This window comes from Electrona antarctica (assembly GCF_951216825.1).
Source record: "Electrona antarctica genome assembly, chromosome: 23".
In the NCBI taxonomy this organism is placed as follows: Eukaryota; Metazoa; Chordata; class Actinopteri; order Myctophiformes; family Myctophidae; genus Electrona; species Electrona antarctica.
Genome location: NC_136804.1, coordinates 24,760,531 through 24,783,814, shown reverse-complemented (window position 1 = coordinate 24,783,814; position 23,284 = coordinate 24,760,531). Strand labels below are relative to the sequence as shown.

Here is a 23,284-nt window from a genome sequence, read left to right as displayed (position 1 = left end):
TGACACAAAGATTATGGCTTCTGGGCTTTCAGAGCGATCAACAATACTTACTAGATTGTTATAACCAGGACCAGACAGTGGCCTTGTGGTTAGAGTGTCCGCCCTGAAACTGGGAGGTCGGGGGTTCGATCCCCGGCCGGGTCATACCAAAGACTGTAAAAATGGGACCCAATGCCTCCCTGCTTGGCACTCAGCATCAAAGGGTTGGATTGGGGGGTCAAATCTACTAATCAAATGATTCCCGAGCGCGGCACGGCTGCAGCTCACCGCTCCTTGGCTGCGGCTCACTGCTCCAAGAGATGGGTCAAATGCGGAGAACAAATTTCACTGCGGTAACGTGTGTGACAAATCGTATGACTTTGACTTATAAAATAAAAATTATTAAAGCTAACTGATATTTGTGCAAAGTGGAGTATGCACATTTTCACAGACTCACACGCCAGTTTATTGAGGAATAGTTTTAACGTACAAAATTGGTTATTAAAATAATAATATAATAATATATTTGTGATTTTTAAGTGTATTTTACAATTTATTTTTCTGAGTAACAGCCTGATAGTATGGGGCTTAAGTATGGGGTTTAAGTAGTTGCAGAAGTTTGGAAATCCAGAGGAAAGCGGAAGGAAGAGCTGTGGACAAAAAATAAAATACAATTACTCTATTGTTTACAACCAAATATCGAGCTCTTCAACAGAACTGTATTCAGGCCAAGTATGCATCAGACTCAATTCATAATTTGACTAACCTGGATCCATTCGAACAAAAACAATGTAGAGAAGGACAATAGCCAAAAATACTTTTCTGAGAGGGAATGACTTGACACCGACCGTTGACAGTTTTGCGTGCAAGAACCTTAGCATGGCTTTGAGTGTGTTGATCACAGCACCTGAAATAAATAAATAAACACCAAATACAACAATCTTTATTTAAATTATTTTAAATGTATTAATGTGTGGTTACATAACTATGTGTAAGCCATAGCTATAAGTTAGAGTTATATTGAGATTTGTGACCTTGTGGTGTGGTTGTGAGTTCGGTGGTCTCTGGGTCATGGCTGGGACTTGGAGGTGGTTCTAGAATTTGATGCTCTTTTTCCTCTAAGAAATCCAGCGCCGTCTGCCTCTGCACCTCTGTGAATGCAACATTTCCCACCTCGCCTAAGATGAACTCTCGTGCCTCTTCCATGTGTCTAAGAGGCACAAGTACATGCGCCAGGTACAGCTCTGCAACTGATCCAAACTCTGCTAATGTTCTGTTGGAAGGGCAGTGAATCCAAAGCCTTGATGCCTCCAGCAATGCATCTTGATCACCCACTTTGGTATAGAGAAATATGCTATAAAAGAATACAGAAATTGGGACAGGAATTAAGGAAGGGCTTTATTTTTTTATTTTTGTTATGAAAAGCACAACAGTATGTTTGATGTTAGTAATGTTTTGATGAATTGAACAAGGTGGACCCTCTTGTAAACAAGTGTAATACTTAATTGGGTCGTCCACTCACAGTTAAGTCTTTGTATTGAGTTTGTGCTTGAAATGTACTGTAATTCTGCAAACTGTTAATAAATATTTCAATCAATCAATCAAAGCATGCCATTAGTGTAGTAGGGCTGGACAATATACACAGTATCCAATGCCATACTATATCCATCCATATTTGAAATTTAAGCATTTAGCAGACGGTCTTAATCCAGAGTGATTCACAGTAAGCAAGAACAACACGTAATAATACATCAAATACATAAACAATAGTCAAGGATCATACTTAAATTACAAACCTAACATCCGTCTTAGAAGAACCTAACAGTGGTATATCTATATAATTAAACTATGTGTATACACTATAGAGTGCTGCTATGTCTACATAAAATGCTATCTAAATTACATAAATTGAGCCTTTGCATACGTCTGTACGGTCGTCGAGGCTAGGGCAAGTGCTACGGCAAGTCCTACGGGCTAAGATGGAGTCTGAAGAGGTGGGTTTTCAGACTACGGCATAAGATTGGGAGTGAGTCTGCAGTTCTGATTGCAATGGGAAGTGTGTTCCATAGTTTTGGAGCCAGAAGGGAGAAGAGTTTGGGACATGTGGAGCATTGTCCCGCTGTTTTTAGAGAATGTTCTTCCAGCTTCCCTGCATTGGCTGATCTGAGCGCGCGGGAGGGTTTGTGATACATGTAGAGATGCAACGATACTGATTTTTCAATTCCGATCCGATCCGATATATTAATTTTTGAAATTTCCCGATACACTCCCGATATCCGATATTTTACATAGCAAAAAAATGTAATACAAAATGCGCATTGACATTATTTTTGGTAGCGTGGCATTGGTTAGAGATCTCAATTTAGTCAGACCATTATTAACACTATCCTAAACCCTAACCCAAGCCACGATGATTTGTAACCCGCAGCATGGGTCTGACTAACGAGTGGTTTGACTTGAGGGAAGTCCCCTTATTTTTGAGGGGCGCAAGCCCCTCCTATATTCAGCTAAGTGTAGATTTTTGTCTTACACAAACATTAAATTCCTGTTGACAATGAATGGAGAATTTACATCATAGTGTCTGAGCAAATAGACATGTTACGTCATGATGATGTACAATGATAAGAGTGCCCCTCACTTCACACGGGTGTGATTTTTTTAATTGTAGAATAGGCTTCAAATAATAGAGCAGTCATACTATTAATATTGTTTGTTGTGTAATGTTACACAAGGGTGTAATACACAGCATATCTCTAAATAGCAAATAATGTACAAATGCCTTACATTTAAATTCAAATAGCGGATGTTTATGGTTAAGTGTTTAAAAATAAGAATAAGAAGTGTTTAACCTGTAAACCTTAAGGAAATGGAAACCTGTTAATTAATAGTATGTTTTTTTTTTATTAGGGACCAAGAAGTCACGCAGTGACTTTGGTCACTACTTGTTTTTGTGTTTATTTTTCTTCTTCTTCTTCTTCTTCTTCTTCTCCTTCTTCCGCCAAAAATAGCTGTTCTGACTGAATGGTGCAGTCGGTTTTCGCGAAACGCGGTAATCTGGTAGAGGGCCATGCCAAACGGTGAATATGCGACGCCCAAGACGATTGGCCAAATGGTGGCGCTATAGCGCTCAATTGAAAATGCTAACTTTGAACGTGCATAGCTCATGAACCGTTTGACCGTTGGCAATGACACTTTGATACCCATATGCGTATCCTCGTGCTGAACAACTTTCGTGTTCTGACTTTTGACCTCTGACCTTTAGATCACCCGCCATTTTGAATTATATGATCAGTACTTTATTTTATTCTCCTTCTGCCAAAAATAGCTGTTCTGACTGAACCGTGCAGTCGGTTTGCGCAAAACTTGTCAACATGATAGAGGACCATGCCAAACGGTGACTATGTGAAGCCCATCATGATTGGCCAAATGGTGGCGCTATAGCACTCAATTGATGCAAAACTTGCAAAACTTGCAAACTTTGAACGTGCATATCTCATGAACCGTTTGACCGTTGGCAATGACACTTTGATACACATATGTGTCTCCTCATGCCGAACAACTTCCGAGTTCTGACTTTTGACCTCTGACCTTTAGATCACCCGCCATTTTGAATTATTTGAAAAACAGTTCAAATGTAACTCCTCCCAGAATCTTTGCTCAAAATGCACGAAAACTTCTACACGTGAACTTTGGACCTATACGGACAAATAATCGTAGCACATTTTTGTTAAGTGAAAAAATTAAGTTTTTATGAGCCAATGAAAATTGCTGTTTTGTGAAAATTATTCTTCTGCCTCTAATACACACACATGCTTATGTCACTTTACTATGCGAATCCCATCATGATTGGCCAAATGGTGGCGCTATAACACTCAATTGATGCAAAACTTGCAAACTTGCAAACTTTGAACGTGCATATCTCATGAACCGTTTGACCGTTGGCAATGACACTTTGATACACATATGTGTCTCCTCATGCCGAACAACTTTCGTGTTCTGACTTTTGACCTCTGACCTTTAGATCACCCGCCATTTTGAATTATATGAAAAACAGTTAAAATGTAACGTCTCCCAGAATCTTTGCTCAAAATGCACGAAAACTTCTACACGTGAACTTTGGACATATACGGACAAATAATCGTAGCACATTTTTTCTAAGTGAAAAAATGAAGTTTTTATGAGCCAATGAAAATTGCGCGCGCACGCACACACACACACACACACACACTAAAGTTTATACTGAATGATGTTACTGTTTAGAATGAGTCAACTGACTGTGTCTGCATAGCTCAGTTGGTAGAGCTCTCGCCGTTGGACCACAAGGTTGTGTGTTCAAATCCCGGTAAAGACAACTCAGTGTATCCATTGTGTGCTGCAAGATTTGTGATGACTCAACTATATAAATATTGAAGTAGATTACATTTGACATATTGTTGAACGCCCTGTGGGCTATATCAGTGAGATCAATAACTTTAAAGACTGGTGTGATAATAGCCACCTTATGTTAAACACCACAAAAACTAAAGAGATGATCTTCAATCCAAATCCATGGTTATGAACGATTGTCTGCCTAACACACACACGCATGCAGCCACGCACGCACGCACGCACGCACGCACGCGCGCACGCACGCACGCACGCACGCACGCACGCACGCACGCACGCACGCACGCACACACACACACACACACACACACAAAGAGAAGTTTGCACGCACGCACGCACGCACGCACGCACGCACGCACGCGCGCACACACACACACAAAGAGAAGTTTGTACGCACGCACGCACGCACGCACGCACGCACGCACGCACGCACGCAGGCAGGCAGGCAGGCAGGCAGGCAGGCAGGCAGGCAGGCAGGCAGGCACGCACACACACACACACACACACACACTTTAACTGTGCGTGAAAACACACTGTAGTAATGGATAAAGACATGCCCAAAATGAGGACACACCTTCTTGTTACCAAATCAGTAAATGGTTTTACAGTTTACAATGTATTCGCTGATTGTCTCTGTGTAGGTCAGTCAGTAGAGCTCCCGCCTTCGGTCCACAAGGTTGCGAGTTCAAATCCCGGTACCGACAACTCGGCTCGTCGGTCTCATTTGTGCGTGTTGTTCTCATTGCGCATTGTTCTTCTTCTATCTTGGTCCCGCTTTATCGCTGCTTGCAGCTATATTTATTATTATTATTATGTGCAAAGGTACCTTTTTACCCCTAAAGTGATGCCTGCATGTAACCTGTTAATTAATACTATGGTCTATTAATATTAATAATAATAATAATAATAGTAATTATTATTATTGCTATGTACAGTGGTACCTTTTACCCCTAATGTGATACATGGTCTGGGATTTTGGATATCGTGATATTGTAATATGGCATAAGTGTTGTCTTTACCTGGTTTTAATCACTTAAACCCTAGTTTATACTTTCAATTTAAAAATATAAAATTCACACCCATGTGAAGTGAGGGTCGCTCTTATCATCATACATCGCAGATGTTGACATTAGTTTTCGGGCAGGTGGAGTTTGCTTTCTGGTTGCCCAGCCGGGTAAGTGCTTGTTTGAGAGTGGACGCAACAGTCTATAAACACAACACGAGATATCTGTCTAAACACCTGATTGTGGCCAGAGCGCTAGTGTCTTCTGGTCTGTGGAATGTAAATTAAGAGCACTGTTTACCTATAATGTGCTGTTTTCACTGTTGCTACACTTAAAATTACATGTGTGTCCCCACAGTCATATTCTAAGATCACCTGGCGCAGAACGGTAGAGGCTGAACTGCTGGAGATGGGTCTCTCATGGGGCACGGCGCAACTGGTTGCCAAAGACCATGATAGGTGGAGGAACATTATCGATTATTATCTTATGCCCCATTGAGGGAGAAGAGCATAAGTGAAGTGAATTAAAATTGTACCTATCATTTCATAATTTATGTTTTACTTTTCAGGCAAGTGGGCATGACCTTTGGGCAAGTAGGACATGACCTGTACTTTCCTGATGGGCAAGTGCCTCTGAGACCTTAGTGTCAACCCCTGCATCATCTCATTCTCAACCAATGGCACATCTCCCACCCAATCACACCGGCCAATCACAATTTGTGTCCTCACTTTGGTCTTCAATATCTGTGTTTACACATACAAGATGCATGAAGGTCCATGACCGATACGTTCATACGTTGCCTAACCTTTATAATGAAAGATTGCTTTATTGATCAAAACTGGTGTGCGGGTCATTTTATATTATTCTACACAAAAAGAAATTAAAGGACCACTACCACTTAACCACTTTTCAACTTATCTTCATAGAATTGGTCCTAACTAATGTCCATGATAAAATACAAATCTTTTCACATTGCATCTTTTCAGGAATAGAAAGCCTGCAGTTTCCCCATCGATGATGGACGGGTTTCTGAACTACCCACAGCCCTCCCATGAACCAGACTAGGTAGAAAGAAATTGTGGCATTTCATCATGAACATTAGTGAGGACCAATTATATGAAGGTAGGTTGAAAAGTGGTCCTACTATCATCACAATATTGATATTGAGGCATTTGGTAAAACATAAGCATGTGTCTCACCACAGCTGCATTATTTTAGCAGGTATCTTCTCGGGGCAGTCATAGTGCTTGAGGATCCAAGTGAGTGCATACTGCCACCGATTAAGCTCAGCCAGCGCTTGTATCCCAATAATACAGAGGCCTGCTTTTAACTCTCCATTCCTGGGGAAAAGCAAAACATTAAAGCTAGACTTCATAGTAATGCTGAAAATAGCTCTTCTTTACACACAATAAAATCCTCGTGGTTAAGGTGGTTGCACACTGGACGCGTTTTTCGGAAAACTGAACGCTAAAAATCCGAAAAACGCGCTCTGTGTGCAGGGACCTTTAATAGAATACCGGACAACTCACCCCGAAAGTGGCCAAAAGTGAAGACATCTCACCCCTGGTGAGTTGTCTTCACGTTCGGGGTGAGTTGTCAGGACAACTCACCAAAAGTGGCAAAAGGGGTGAGTTGTCTTGTTACCCTTTAATGTATCCATTTGTAACTCTGAGACAAGTCAATTTGGTTCCATTTGTGCACCCTCACAGAAGATTGGAAACTGCTCAGAAGCTCCAATAAAAATATGATCATAAAAACGTGATAAAACCTAAAAACACTCAAACAATAATCACAGGGCAAGACAAAAAAGTGTGTGTTCATCACAGTTATGGATGAATGTAACTCACCTGCTGTCATCTTGCTCGATGCTGACAAGAGTCAGACTGTCCAACCCTCCTTGGCATGTGTCGAAAGCTGCTTGGAAGTCTCTGTGGACACACAGTTGTTCTGCAGCTAGGTCCAACGCATTGATTGTTTGTGCTAAATGTGAAACAAGTGGTGGACTGCTGAGATTATGACGGACTGCCCCACAGTTGCTGCGATCGGGATCACAAGTTGCTGGTGGTGTTGAGGAGTTGTTGTTGTTCATCATCTCTATTCCACCTTTGCTTGATAACAGATACGTTTAAAGCTAAAAAACAACAAACGTTACACCGTTATGGTTATCTTGATCATTTCTGATTTGCTCATTATGTTTTTAATGGTTCGCTGCAGCAGATATCCTCAGATCTCAACGTTTTGTTCGTACTTTGTTTACTCCTGATGATGATGTGATGAAAGTGAACCTTCTTCCGGGCTTTGACGTGAAATCCAATGAGATTGTTGCGTCTTAGGCGAAGACCAACACAGCCAGCCAATCAGAGTACGGTTTCTTCGTGTCCGTCATAACTGCTTCCACGTTGTAAACAAGGATAGTCTAAGAAGGATTGATTGATTGATTGATTGAAGAATTTATTAACAGTTTGCAGAATTACAGTACATTTCAAGCACAAACTCAATACAAAGGCTGTTAACTGTGAGTGGACGACCCAATTAAGCATTACACTTGTTTCCAACAGGGTCCACCATGTTCAAATCATCAAAACATTTAGAGACGTACAAATAGACACTTCTATAGACAGAACAGGAATTCATCAAAAAAGAATTCATCAAAAAGGAGGTAAAAAGGGAAAAGAAAAATATACAGTGAGGGGAAAAAAGGGGGGGGCGGGGGGGGGGGGATTCACGTTCAGCTCCGTTAAATTGTTTGTTTTCCTTGGAGGAGCTGCGTTGGGTCCCCAAGTCGGCTCCGTGGCCGTACCTTGAGTTGGCTGTGTGGCCGTGACCATCTCTTGTGTTGTCCTTGCGTTGGGTCCCCAAGTTGGCTCAGTGGCCATACCTTGAGTTGGCTGTGTGGCCGCGACCGTCTCTTGTGTTGTCATTGCGTTCGTGTTTGAGGGATTCCGATTTTACAGGGGCCAGTTTCGAATTGCAGCCGTCCGTAGGTGCCCTTTGAGAGCGGTTTTGAAAGAGTCAAGGGATTCGCATGTCTTAATGACAGTTGGTAGGGCGTTCCACATTTTAGTGGCATAGGAGCGAAAAGAATTTAGTCCCTTGTTTGTGCCGAATCTGGGTTGTACATGGTTCGTTGCACTCCCTCTGGTGTTGTGGGTGTGGACTTCGTTAACATTAAGGAAGTATCTAGACAGGTACATGGGTATCTTGGTGGTGTATCGAATCTTGTGGACCAGACCCATTGCAAGATGCTGTACTCTGTCGTCGACCCTAAGCCATTCCAGCCTGTCGAAGTGGGCAGGGGTGAGGTGGGTTCGGGGGGCTAGATCAAGTAGGAGCCTGACCAGTTTGTTTTGGGATGAGACGCGAAGACCGTACGGGCGACGCCATGTTGCTTTGGAAGGAAAGAAACATGCGCAGTTGAGACCAAGGAAGCTGAACGCGGAAGTGTTGGCTGCATATAGCCCATTGCGCATGTTTCTTTCCTTCCAAAGCAACATGGCGTCGCCCGTACGGTCTTCGCGTCTCATCCTTCTTAGACTATCCTTGGTTGTAAACACGTCAGTGTTGCCATGTCCGCTTATTATAAGCGACGTTGGGCTTGTCTTTCCTTGCAGAAGGCTCCGCTTGTTTTGGCTTGTTTCTATCTAAAAGTGTAGTTATTTGCTTTATTTAAACCAAGTTCTCAAACCAACGTGTTCATGTATTTGTCCACACGGACCCCCACCCATCTGAAAAAATGTTTGTGAAAATTATTATAATTTTTAAATATAAAAAAAAGAAAAAACACTTTTCCCAAGGGGGGGGGGGGGGGGGGGGTAAATTGCTCATTTGTCGAGACTCGAGTGGCTTCTTTTAGACTTCTTTTTTTTTCTCACTAGCCTTGGAAACCCAGACGTTTTTATTTCCAGGGAGATTTCTTTTTCGCTTATTTCTGTCGCAGAATCTGGCAACACTGCTGCTTGCTTTTTCCTAAACACGTGTGTGCAGTGCGTTGCGGAACAGTCACGGAGACGGAGCATTTCATTTTCAGCAAGGAACACAGTCACTATTACTTGTAAGTTATAATCCGAAGTTAATACGGTCATTTTTAACAGTCGGGATGATGGTGTCAATTCGAAAAAGTTATTACTTTCGACTGGAGGCCTTTCTGATGAATAGTTGGTCAGTTGGCCATAACAAGCTATGCTCGCTAACGTTAGCTTATTTTATACTAGCATTCATGTGATTAATTTAGGTTATTAAGTAACCGCAACTAGAAATAAAAGTTTGTATTTATTTAGTGCTAATACAAACATCTGTATACGTAAAGATGATGTCCCCATCCCCTTCAAATCATGTGTTATTGTTGTTACACTAGCCCTAGAGTATGGCTGTGATATCACAGGAGCAGTGGTTTTAACAATTTTTCATATCTCCATTTATTCAGCGTTTCAGTCACGGCCCACCATTATATTAGCCTCTCACACTCAACCATTGCTGTATTGTTGTGGGGCCATTAGGAGAGGTGACAGGCGAATGTTGATCAAAAATAACAATTCTACATTCTGTAATTTTAATACTAGCAGATCAGAAATTCGATTTGGACCAATGGGCTTATAAAACCAATCTAGTGTTGCAAATTCCAGCGAGTAATACGGATGTTTATCAATTATTTCATTTAACTCTTGAGTGTAATTTTACACTCAAGAGTTAAAGATCTATAAGGGTCTATTTGGTTACCAACTCTCCATTTAGCTGGGGACCACCTGGAGCCCCCTCACTCACCGTCACCACTGGTGGTCCCCTGACCAGGGAGGGACCACTGGTTGGGGAAAAAGAAACCCACTGCTGTACAGCCATTGCTCATTCACTCCCATGATGACAAATAAACCATCTTGTATTATGTTCTTCTAGCACATCCCTGAAATGGCAAAAAGCTTAAGGAGCAAGAGGCAGAGGAAGATGAGAGCAGAGAAGAGGAAGAAGAACGCTCCTAAGGAACTGGCCCGTTTGAAGCAAGCTTTAGGCAATGACGTGAAGGGAGAGGCCATCATGATTGACATCCAGGAGGTGGCCACAGTGGTGCCAGCAAATAAACTCAAGGAGAAGATGCAGGGGGATGCTCCCGTGGCAGGAGTGGAGGGTGATGGAGGTGAGTGAGAGCATTTTTTGTTGTCAGTTGAAACCTAGCCTCGAAAATCCAGACGTTTTTATTTCCAGGGAGAAAAAAAAAGTCTGGGGCCGAGTCCACTTCAATTCAGCATACAGTAGTGCAAACGTTGCTCACTCTCTGCTGATTTCACACACACACACACACACACACACACACACACACACACACACACACACTCCTCTCTCTCACCCTAATTAATTAGTCTCATGTCGCGCAGCTGCGTCTAGATTCGGAGCTGCCTATGCCATAGAAAGCATAGGTGGACCCCAGGCTAGTTGAAACCTGACTGATAGCTCATGAAATATAGACGACATCGTCATCATAACCTAGTCATACTGACGGCCTAGCCTGATTGGCTGCCTAAGCCAATGGGAGTGTAGTATGATTGCCTGCCTCCTAGGCTATGCCACACGCAGCGCAAAAGGGTTTGATTTCCGCACCATAGCGAGCAAGCTTTACCACTGCAGCCTTGAAGCGACAACAGCTGCACAACAAAACGGTCATTGAACCGCGCACAGAACGTCGGAAACGAACGCAAACAACGGCCGCGAGGTTGTGACACACAAACATACACGTTAATAAAATAAAAAATCATACTAATATGGGCAAACACCTGACAAATATCACTGTGATCATTTCTTGTTTCAGGAAGTCAGGCAGCCTTGATAAAAAAAAAACACATGTGAACTGTGAAGTGCTCTTATCGTCCTTCTCACCCATTGAGATGCATGTTAAATGACGGGATTTCTCCATATAAATAATCGATCATTTCAGTAGCAAGAACATCAAAATGTCTTCTAAATCTAGTCAACCATGCCTGCAGTAGGCTATGGCTATGCATGACATTATTTAAATAAACTAGAAATATGAGGAAATGAAAGAGGGAGAAACAGTGAAGTATCCAACATCAACTTTAACAACCACCCGACAGGAGTTTTCATGTTGCATGGTAAGACTACGGTTATTAGTATTATTGCCATCACATGGGTGGGTCAGTCGTAACTTTCCCCAACGTTAAGCCGTGTATAATTATGTTCAACAACACAGGCACGCAAAATTACATTGACAGCTATGTGGTGACGGAAGCTTGTCTTGCATACCGTAGCAACGGTTGCTCAACTATTTGGATTACATTGGCATTGGACAATTGCTGGGTTCCGGGGGTTTAGCGAAGGTCTAACTCTAATGGTTGCATTTCTCTATTGCAGAGGGAAAAATGGATTTGGACAGCACACGCAGCAAGACAACTCTAATGAATGAAAATGGACAGTACCCTGCATGGATGAACCAACGGCAGATCAAGAAAATGAAAGCTAAACGGTTGGCAAAGAAAGGAATATTTCCCAAGAAGAAAAATTGCACGAAAAAGATTGCCTGGTAAAACAAAATACCCCCAAAGGACCTTTACTACTTCATATCTTGTGACAGCAGGCATATGATAATGTCATATTACTTTTGAGTGTATACTATACACAATAACCGTCATGTGAACAAGTATTTTTGTTCTTGGTTAGAGACAGGTTTATTCACGGTTGTACCACCAAACGTATGGCTGAAAAGCAGTTCACTAGACTAAAGAGTAGCTGTTGTGTTCAAATGGAACAGTCAGGGATGCCTTTTTGATAAGTTTCTTTTTTTATTAAAAGAACATCAGACTCTTGTAAATACAGTATACATGTGGCCTCGGAGGGGCTTGCGACATTGTGGCAGTTAACATGTAATATTTGACTCAATAAAAATGTATGAGTAAAATAGATGCATCGTATTCCCAGGGATTGCTTTTTTTTTGTACCAGTTACTTGGTCATTAATGGACCATACGTTGTCAGTGATGGATGGATTGATGGACTTCAGTTGGATGCAATTATAGCATGTAATCCATATGAATATGACACTGACAATAGTGATTTCACAAATCTGATTGCCTACATAATGGAGTTTGGAAACCACTATGTATGCTTTTCCAATGGTATGACCATGTAAATGACTGATTCAATGACATTCTGATTTGTCATCTATTCTCCTATTCATACTATCTTATTGATCCTCCAGAAAAATGTTTTAAATTGTATAAATATGTAACTAGGCCGTATAAAAGTAGTAGTTGACCCAAAAGATACATTTTATGTCCCGCTGGGACCCAAACTAGTGACAATATACTGCAGATATGCTATTTTCACTACATTTGATTTTTCATTTATGAAATTCTGTTAAAGTGTTTGAATTAAACAACATAAATCTCTTGAAATAATTAAACTAGATGCAGGAAGCGCAAAAAAAGGGATATTACAAATGGGTCCACGTCCCAAACATGTATTCCAACCCTGGAAAAGCCTGCCTCACTGCATCTTCACAAAGGCAGCAGGGAACAGACCAAAGTCTCCATGGCAATGTCCCCTCCACCAGCCCTCATCCACCATCTCTATGTTGGTAATGACGTCATCTAAGTTGAAGGAGATCTCATCATCAGCCCCTGGATGAAGGGAGGAAGGAATAAAGAATGTTTCCTTAAGTGAGAGGCAACTTGACGGGGAAAAAAGTAAAGTAAGAGTAATTGTGTAATTAGCCGAATGAATGAATGTACAGTATTCGGTATACAGCGTTGTATCCATACCTCCCTGGTAGTCATAAAGTGCCACTGCAGTCTGGCCACCTGATAGGTCCTCATAATCATCGTCTGTATCAGCTTTAAAAAAAGAAAGGAGATTTTGTAAATCTAAATATTCATATGGTAACCGGAATGCTCGCCTTAAAACACGCTTGCCCTAATTTCTTTTCCACCGACCTCACGCTGACGGCTCGGTGGGATGGTTCTTGTATTTGTTTTACTGAGAATAAGGTTTAATAGGCATAGTTTTACTGGGGTTAAGTTTAGGAATAGGGTTAGGTATTGGGAATACTGGACATCTCACCCCGGTGAGTTGTCTTCACTTTCTGACATGGCGGGGTGAGTTGTCTGTACGTTTGTGGATAATGTTTGCGCTTCAAAGGCAGAGTCTCACGGCTGTACAAAGTTGCTAATTAAGACTGCACTCCCAACGCACGCATGATCAATCAATCACAGTTCTAATAGGCCTACTTATACTGACTGAATTACATCTGAAAAGCAAAGAAATATTGACCCCCCCCAACAACGATGATGATGGCTACTGCTAGTTATACATTAGTGACCTTATATAACCATTCAGCCACCTGGAGTAAACAAATTAGGAGGGGTTCAGGCAATATTAACATATTTATGGCCAATTTGCCAACACAGTTTTACACATTTCTTCAGAAGTGGCCGAAAGTGAAGACATCTCACCCCCGAAAGTGAAGACATCTCACCCCTGGTGAGTTGTCCGGACGTTCGGGGTGAGATGTCCGGACAACTCACTTGGAGGGGCAAAAAGGGTGAGTTGTCTTGTTACCAGGTATTGGCACCGTTTTACTGAGGTTAAGGTTAGGTTTAACCATTTAGGTGTAGGCATAGTTAAATACCAGCCGGAGCAGTTAACGCTGGCTGTACGGCAACTGGTTTGAGGCGAGCGTCCTGTTATTCATTTATATGTTATTTGTTTCGTTGACTTTCTATTTGAAAAATAAATATGAAATCAAATATTACGCAATAAAAAGTGATGTTGGTGGAACCAGTGCTACCAATAAAACCAGACCTGGTGGAGGAGGTATTGCTCCGATGTCTTCATACTCCCCCTCTTCCGTGATGTCATCATACTCGCCATCATCTTCTGCGATGTTCTCATACTCTTCGTCTTCGCCGGGTTCCTCCATCTGCGGTGTGAACACCTGTGGCTGATCCAGCTCCTGGAAGTCATCTGGGCGTGGGGGTAAGGATGGAGGCTCTTCGTACACAGGTTCCTCCTGGAGAAATCAAACACAAGCTCATTGGTTTCATAAGCACTCAGTCTTTGGAGATGAGCAATCTCCTAGTCCCAATCCAGATCCAGGCTATCGGTTTAAAATTACACCGTACTTTAACTGGATGATTTCAGATAATCTGGATTTGATTGACTTTTAGATTAATCAGAGGCATATACTGTACATCCTGATCAGGTTCCTCTGCCGGTGGCTGAGGGAGTGGTCGGTAGACTGCTGTTTTCCTACTGTCCTCTGCATCCATGTCTGGAACAGCAGGTGGAGGACACACTGTTTCCTCCCTATTGTCCTCCTGGAAGAAAAAAAAAGCGTAGAATATAACCGATGATGGATTAGCATGGGAAATAGTCAAACATGGCCATGATGGCCAGCACACACAGAAAGCTATAGTGTATGTATGCTCATATAGTTCATATTCTACTGTTAGACCGATGTTAGGTTCTTAGCTTACTTATGCTCCTTGATGACTATTTCTATGTATTATATGTAATACGGTAAATGTCTAAAATGTAAATTGTAGAAAGGCACATTATCTGCCTGTACGCAAGTTGTCGGCAGGTTGCATGTGTTGTGTGTTACCTCTTGTCTGTGTCTGGCCTCCTCCCGTTCTTTCTTCTCTCTGGCCTGTCTCCTAGATCTCTCCTCTTCTGCTTTCTTTTTGTTCTCTTCATCTGATGCCTTAGCCATGTTCTCAAAACGAGCCCTTAGGTTCCCTGCACCTGCACCGGCTGCAGGCGTACAGAAAATACAGGAAGAAAAGTGTCTGAATAGACAACTGGTCTATAGGCAATTCTTACACAATATTAAACAAATACACCTGGAGATGCAAAACCTGCCCAAATCAACATATTTTTGGTGTGTCAACCAATGTACGCTAATTGTAAACCTTTACCATGATTGGGACCTTAACCTCACGACCTTGAAACACACAGTTTCATTCATTTTCGAGTTATTTTGCTCATAGTCACACTGTCAGGAGTCATTACAACACCTAACTGCTGGTAGGGTAATAACATATAGCCCCCTCATTGTTGAATTGAATTGTACATGGCCTAGCCCCTTAGATAGCACATTATGTAGACTTAGATAGTATTTTAAACAGACTTATAGCTTGTTACGTAGACAGCTCTAGAATTGCACTTTATGTAGTCATAGCACTTTATAGTACACATGTATAATATATTATATAGTATAGTATGTATAGTTAACATAGATACTCCACTGTTACGTTCTTAGTTTATGATTCATGATAACTACTTTTTATATATGTGATGTATGCCATGCTTTTGTTATTGCTTAATGTAAATCGCTCTGGATTAAGAGCGTCTGCTAAATGCGTAAATTGTAAATTGTACATGTGTTCAATTGCTAGAATAGTGCCCCACTTCTCACGATAAAACGTAAAACTTACAAGCCTCCAGTGGCTGTGTTTTTTCATAAGCAGATGCAGGAGATTCCATGTCTGTGAAGCCAACAGCACTCTAGAGGAAATCAGTAAGATGGAAAAGGTATTCATTAACCACTTGAATCCTAGCATCCCTATACAGGGGGGAATATTTGAGGTTTAAGTGGCTAATACAAATGCATACAAACAATTACCAGTATTCATCATCACCAGCAGCCTTTCAATACTAACCTTATCCATGCGATCTTCCTGCACCCCATAGCGTCCTCCAAAACCTTTTGAGTAATCTGTACAGAGAGATCATCACCTTTAAAACCAGGGCCATAAACCTCAATGTCTATTTCATTTTATTTAATTTCCTCACCTTTTTGCGACTGATGCTTCTCTGTCTCTCCTTTATAATCGTAGCCTAAGGCAGCTTTATCTACTTTATCCTTCTCAACTCCAAACTTGCCACCAAATCCCTTTGAGTAGTCTGTTGGAGCGACGATCAAAACATTTAGCATAGATCGACTACAATATTGACATACAATGTTGACAACATTTCACACATTGTCACAACGAAGCACGAAATGAAGTTGATAACCTGATCTGAACTCACCTTTCTGAGACTGGTGTTTCTCCGTTTCTCCTTTATAGTCATAACCCAATGCCGACTTGTCCACCTTTTCTTTCTCCACCCCATACTTTCCACCAAACCCTTTGGCATAATCTAAAACAGTTAAGATACAGTTTAGAATACTGTGCTGCAGAAAAGCATGACATTTTGTAATGTAGCTTCTTGTAAGAGCAGACAGCTTTTTTTACCTTTCTGAGAGGAATGTTGTGCCACTTCCCCCTTGTATTGATAACCCACAGCCGACTATACAAACAAACAAAACATGTAAGGTTTGTGTGACTTAAGGAAACCTCAATGCTTGACGGGGGGGGGGGGACTGAAACATTGTATTATTTATCTAATAAATGTTTTATAATTGTAAAAAAATAAATCTCTTTGTTTGTTCTGAAAGGTTTTCAGACTTGAATATTGAGCATTTGTAGTGTAAATGTGTAATAGTAGATTTCCGTTTTTCTCACCTTATCGACACGGTCTTTCTGAACACCAAATTTGCCACCAAAACCTTGCGCTGCGTCTGTCTGAGAAGAATGTTGCTCCACGTGTGCCACATAGTCATGCCCCTTGGCCACCTGAGTTGTTGTACACAAACACACACGTTCAAACACACTACAAGACCTACAGTGTGGATTACTATCACTGGTGTTGGAAAACCGACAAGGAACACTGACTTTCATTTTATTGACTGAAGCCCTATTAAATAATCTTCAATGTTAAGCAATATACATGTTGTCTAATGAGTTTCGCCTATAATGTTTATTTAAAGTGCTCTAAACAAACAAAGTCCATAGACTTGGCTGCCATATGACGTATTTTCAAAAGCCAGACGTTGGAGCGCCCCTCAAAAAGCAAAGGCCTCATTTGAGACATTAGAATAAGCCATTGGAATAAGGGCTCTGACAGAAACACAAGATCATATTTTTGGAAATAATATTATTGCTTGTGGTTCGTCAACCTTGTCCATGCGGTCTTTCTCCACTCCGAACTTCCCTCCGTAGCCGTAGGAGGCTTTGGGAGCCTCCGAGAGTTCCTTCTGCTTCATCTTCTTATGTTCCTGAGACACGTTCTGTCTGAGCTCTGCAATGCTGGAAGGTTACACAGAATTCAAATCATCACACATCAGGTATTTTGGACCAAACAAATAATTACAAAGAAGAAAAACAACAAAAAAACCTGCCGTTTTTTTCTTCTTTCTAATTATTTGTTCGGCCCAAAAAATTGTGTTTGTTGTCATGATTTGTCACGACTCGAGTTGGCTTTGTCCGCGGCATAAACGTCTTTAAATAAATACTTTCTGAAATGTCTATGAGGAAAATGAACGGAGAATCATTTCCTGGTCCATGGTAGGGGGCGGGACTGCGACGCTCTATAGGGTCCCTGTACTGTACTGTACTGTAACACCCGAAATCATCATATATACAGTTACACGCCGCTGCGTTGTGAGCTTGTAGATCCGGCTATTTTCACTACTTATTAATTTTCATTTATGGAATTTCTTCTCTTTTTTTAAACACTTTATTTTTGTAGCAATGAATGAACATACATTTGTATTTTGCTGTATCCGGCATGTGAATACCCCCCCCCCATCAAGGTAAGAACAAGACAAATAGAACAAACAAAGACAAACAGTACAAGACAGTAAATATAATTAGTATTGAGAGTACTAATCAACATAGTAAAAAAAAGAAAAAGAAAATGTCCATCAGGGTACATGGTATCTAGGTTACATTATATCCACCATTCAGTTGAATAGTAAGGTGCTCTATATCCAACTGTCTATATTTACTGAAGGCCTCCAACCAGAGGTCACCCAGTATCAGATTTGGACTGATAACAGATTGTACAAGGGAATATGTATATTTAAGTGAAAGGTATACTTTCTACAAACTCTATGAAAGGGGTCTAAGTCCTAACGTATCTATCTTTAGAACCACTACGATTGTACCTCTGTTTCTCTAGAGGAATCATGGAGAGAACCTCTTTGACCCACTGTTTGAACGAGGGAGGCTTCTCTGACTTCCATTGGCGAAGTATCAACCTACGAGCCAAAAGCGTTGTGAATGCCACAGCGTTTGCCTGAAGACTAGTGAGCCAGTCCTCGATTGGAGACACCCCAAAAACAGCCATCACCGGGCAGGGATCTACCGTTCCACCACATATATAAAGACACCACCTCAAAAATTCTCTCCCAAAACCTGACTAATGAGTTGCATGACCAAAACATATGACCCAACGTGGCAGTCTTGTGTTTATGGAATTTCTTTGATTTGTTTGTTTGTTTTACAATGTCTGAAATTATTTTTTTAATCTTAAAAGTAGGAAAAGAAAATGGGCTTTTTACTACTTTTACAACTCGATGTACTGTATGTATTTACTTGATTCGTGACCCCAAAAGTGGTCTGTGACCCACAAAAGGGTCCTGACCCACTGTTTGGGAAACAGTGTTTTAGTGCATGGCCGCACCATGTCAGTGACATGGCAGTGGCATTGGTTTAATATAGTGCTGCACAATTAATCGAAAAAATATCGAGATCTCATCTAGATTCAGACACCTATGCGATCTCACTTCTCAATTTAAGCAAGAATCGTGCCGCACTGGTTGGCGGCGGTCCAGTTCATTTTAGTTACTCTTATGTTTTTGCTACGAGAGACTTTAAGAGAGGTTTAAGTCAAGTACTTTGATGTTGTCTGTTTAAAGCCACAGTAGTTGACTCCAGGTGCCACATTTTGAATGTAGACAGAATTCTTGTGGAGGAAAAAAATCGAGATTCTCATTTGAGCAAGAATCGTGCAGCACTAGTTTAATATATACGTCATCTTCCCATATTGCCCATATTAGGAAACACACGGCACTTGATACCCTGCACACTTAGTTTCACTTCCTTTTCCTCTTCCTACATAGAACTGTCTTCTTGTCACTGTATGACCTATTTGCAGCTCGACGCCGTTGCATTCTCTTCAATTAGCTTGGTAGTCATTCATGTACAGAAGCAATATAACTGAAATATACTGAAGTAATAGTCACCTGATGGCCTCTTGGCGCCCCGACCCCTCAATGGTCTTGGCACCCCACCTCTGTTCCTGTTCTGAAACGTCATTCTGAAACACAGAACACAAAGTCTGCTCTGAAAAAACTAAAACTAAAAAACAACAACAGCAAGTGAGCTTTACAAATAAAACAAAAGCAAGCAAGACTGTGTTCAGTGCCAACTGCCAAGTATGCTACACAGTAAAATCCTCAGTGTTCACTCAATCATTTGTAACTTTGAGAGTGTGTACAAACCCCTGTGGGTCCATTTGGTTACATTTGGACACACTCTGAGTTCAAATACAGACGATGTGAACGTACGCCGTACAAGATAAATAAGCGTTTTATCTGATCTCGTTAGGAGGAACTGGAAGTGGTGAGTGATGAATGGTCTCCACAGTCGATCGCTTCGGTGGTGAAAGGCCTACGCTGGTTTCGACACTCCTGAATACATAACCAGTGTTGGAAAGTAACATTTACTCCAAGTACTGTACCAAAGTAACATTTTGAGGTACTTTTACTTTACTGGAGTATTTCCAATTTCCAACACTTCCACTCCACTATACATCTCGGATCCAAACATTGTACTCCACTACATTTATTTGAAAGCTTTAGTTACTAGTTACTTTGTAGATTTTGATTATTACAAAACATACATTAACCACTTCATTTCGGCCATTTGAAAATAGCGGATCTACAAGCTCACATGCTATTTTCAAACTATTTTTTTATACATTTGAAAAATTGAGACAGGACATTGTGCACAATGAGTACTTTTACTTTTTGTTACTTTAAGTACATTTTGATGCCAATAGCCTACTTTTGTACTTTCACTCAAGTCAGTTTTGAATTCCAGACTTTTACTCGTAACAGAGTATTTCTACATTGCAGTACTGATACTTTTAATGTGAGTACTTTTTCCACCACTGTTCATACCTCAAAGTCTGGGTCGGTCTCCCAGTCATCGCCCTCCACAGCCCCCTGCTTGCTCACGTTGTGGCCCACCACTGACTTCCACATCTGGTGGAATAATGGATATAAAGCAATGTTGATATTTATTAAAACTGTTTCGTTGCAAGGAGTTGCAACTGGTGTGATTTGGGCTTCAGACAAATTGCTCAAATTGCTCTCAAGTTAAAATGAACACTGATTACAACTATGAATGAAATGACTGCAAAAAAAGAGATTCATTCAGTTAGTAAGTGTGAAAATACTTTTTTTAACATAGAATGGAGAAGAATGGTAGCCCGATAAAAGCATGATTATGCAGAGTAAAGTATGATCAGTGCACATTTGTCCAGTGTTAATTGGCTTGCATGTAGGCAGCAAATAATGTTTGCTTGCTAGTTTCTTTTTTTAATCATGGAAAAAAAAGATATAGAACCACAAGCCCCATAGTGACAGTAAAAAAAAGGGAAGTCATCAGAAGTTATTTGCAGCACTGCATTTCCTCACCATAAAAACACCCTTTCAAAATGGATTTAATACAGAAGTAAAACAAAATAAAATCATGATAGGATATAGAAAACATTGCATAATGTAAGCTATAATAAATTTGGAAATATATATATTTATATATATATATATATATTTCTTGAAAACGGACAAACCCAACACAATATATTAATATGATTAAAAGCCATGTCTACTGTGACTCAAAACGTTACGATGCCTTAAATTATCCAGCTAAATTATATATTCTGGTCTTGAAACACTGAACATAAGACTCGAACAACAATACAGAAGTCCTACTGTAACTTAATCAACTTCCTTAAATGAAAACCTAAACAAAACACAAGATGGCAAAAATAAGAAAACTAAACTAGCAAACACATATTGTTTAAAGAGAAATAAACTTACCTTGAAATGGTTTGTGTTTCCAAAATATTTTAATCTGAATGACTCCGAGATGCAAATGCGACAGACGGCAGTGAGTCCATAGATATATCTATGAGTGAGTCGACCTGTTGTGGGACGCGTTAAATGCGATAGTACAGCAGGATGTAAATTAATTTACACCGGCGCGTAGGCTACGTTGATTCAATTGGTTATTATAATATCCTGCTATTGATCAGCTAATACCGTCCGATAAATCAACCACCACCACCAGGTTGATTTAATGCACCTCTCTTACATATAGATACTTTATTTAAACGTTGTAATACAATCAATAATTAATACTAAACAGTGAACAGTGTAATACTACACTTTGGACACTTGGGGGCAGGCTGACAAAGCATATCTTACCACGAGACGACCGTTATTAGTAATCAAAACTAGCGTTTATGATTCTCTTTAACGACTAGGCGTCAGTAGATCTACGTAACGTCTAAATATTTTATAACAACAAAAAATATGACCACTTCAGTCAGATCATGGAGGACCCTGGTCTGATGTAAACAAGTCTTAGTGCTTTTTCTGGTTTTATCCTCGTAGCAGATTTTGTATTATACTTTCTTCTAGGCTACCTATTCTACAAACTGCTGTTAATAAAAAAAGATCAATCAATTTCAATCCATCACAATCCCCCCCCCCCCCCTTATTGCCTGTGTTGATTTATTTGATGAACCTATACGTTTCACGTTTTACTAACCTGTATCTGCCTGCCTGCCTGTTTACCAATTGGAAACACAGTTAAGACACCATTTAAATATGCCAGGCAATTCTACACCATTGTAAACTAACTCCATTACTTTATTTTTTATACAGCCCCTATACAAGGTATTTTACATTAAACCTTACTTCAGTGATGCCAAATTACAAGATAAACATTTTGTTTAAGAATAATATCATTAAAAAAAAAGATACACTTTGAGTAATTATTTAAGTACCAACAGTGAGACATTTACCATTTTAACTTATGGGCAATAAATTAGGCCGAAGAATAAAGGACATACAGTAATGACATGAAACAGTTTTTTGTTAAAAAACTGGAATGGATCCACGCTGGTAAAATTCCAGCTACTGGAACCAGTCAACCATACTAAGAACTTCCAACCTAGATATGTGTGCAACAAAAGCATGGATAAGAAACCTGACTGGATAGAGGAAAGGGTCCCCATTATACCCTAACTTATACTAGTGTCTATGAAGTCTTAAAGGGCCACTTCACCCCTTTTGCAACCAGATCTTATTTTAATGATGTTTGGGAGACAAGAAACACTTTCCTGGGGGTTTTATGTGGGTAATTTGTGTTTTTTTTTTTAGATATTTCAGTATTTCAAAGTGTCCATGGACTCCATGATGTCATGGACCCTGGGATCAATTCCTTCCTGGACTACAATTCCCATAATGCTTTGGTGCACTGCTCCTCCTTGTGGATAGGGGGAGGGCTGTCTTACTGAGGCAACATGTAGTTACTCCAAGGACTCAACTGCGCATGTTTCTTTCCTTCCATGGAGCACCATGGAGCAACATGGCGTCGCCCGTACGGTCTTCGCGACTCGTCCTCTTTAGACAGTCCTTGATGTAGTCCAGGAAGTAAATGAGCCCAGTGTCCATGACATCATGGAGTCCATCCATGGACACTTTGAAATACTAAAATATCTAAAAACACATATTACCCACATAAAATCCCCAGGAAAGTGTTTCTTCACTTTCTTGTCTCCCAAACATCATTAAAATAAGATTTAAGCCCTTTAAGTCCACAAACATACAGAAATACAAACTGTAAAACACCTGTAGAACCTCAGACTCTTTGTGTCAACAATTTATTTTTAAATGTGAACTATATGAAAAGGAAAGTAAATGAAAATAAATTATGGTCGGAATGTTATCAGTCTAAAAACGAAAATTGCACTGTGCTCAATTATTGATGTGCATTACACACGGGTAGAAGAGAC

The 23,284-nt window shown here is 40.6% G+C and overlaps 3 protein-coding genes across 3 annotated transcripts; 1 reads left to right on the top strand and 2 right to left on the bottom strand.

Moving 5' to 3' along the window:
* Positions 1-481: 481 nt before the first annotated feature.
* Positions 482-7,683, bottom strand: pex26 (peroxisomal biogenesis factor 26). The gene is made up of 5 exons (XM_079494028.1): positions 7,217-7,683; positions 6,569-6,709; positions 1,014-1,333; positions 746-886; positions 482-629 (listed from the first exon to the last, which is right to left on the bottom strand). Exons 1-5 carry the CDS (start codon positions 7,459-7,461, stop codon positions 568-570), a joined length of 909 nt encoding a protein of 302 aa, XP_079350154.1. The 5' UTR covers positions 7,462-7,683; the 3' UTR covers positions 482-567.
* A 1,625-nt stretch (positions 7,684-9,308) lies between these two features.
* llph (LLP homolog, long-term synaptic facilitation factor) lies at positions 9,309-12,274 on the top strand. Its single transcript, XM_079494333.1, has 3 exons — positions 9,309-9,420; positions 10,260-10,497; positions 11,727-12,274. The coding sequence occupies exons 2-3, from the start codon at positions 10,272-10,274 to the stop codon at positions 11,897-11,899; spliced, it is 399 nt and encodes a 132-aa protein (XP_079350459.1). The 5' UTR covers positions 9,309-9,420; positions 10,260-10,271; the 3' UTR covers positions 11,900-12,274.
* Positions 12,275-12,309: 35 nt separating this feature from the next.
* Positions 12,310-21,405, bottom strand: hcls1 (hematopoietic cell-specific Lyn substrate 1). The gene is made up of 15 exons (XM_079494332.1): positions 21,303-21,405; positions 20,379-20,462; positions 19,440-19,513; positions 17,370-17,499; positions 16,876-16,986; positions 16,606-16,660; positions 16,400-16,510; positions 16,163-16,273; positions 16,030-16,085; positions 15,805-15,874; positions 14,973-15,121; positions 14,560-14,685; positions 14,171-14,378; positions 13,132-13,203; positions 12,310-12,990 (listed from the first exon to the last, which is right to left on the bottom strand). Exons 2-15 carry the CDS (start codon positions 20,460-20,462, stop codon positions 12,857-12,859), a joined length of 1,491 nt encoding a protein of 496 aa, XP_079350458.1. The 5' UTR covers positions 21,303-21,405; the 3' UTR covers positions 12,310-12,856.
* Positions 21,406-23,284: the final 1,879 nt, after the last annotated feature.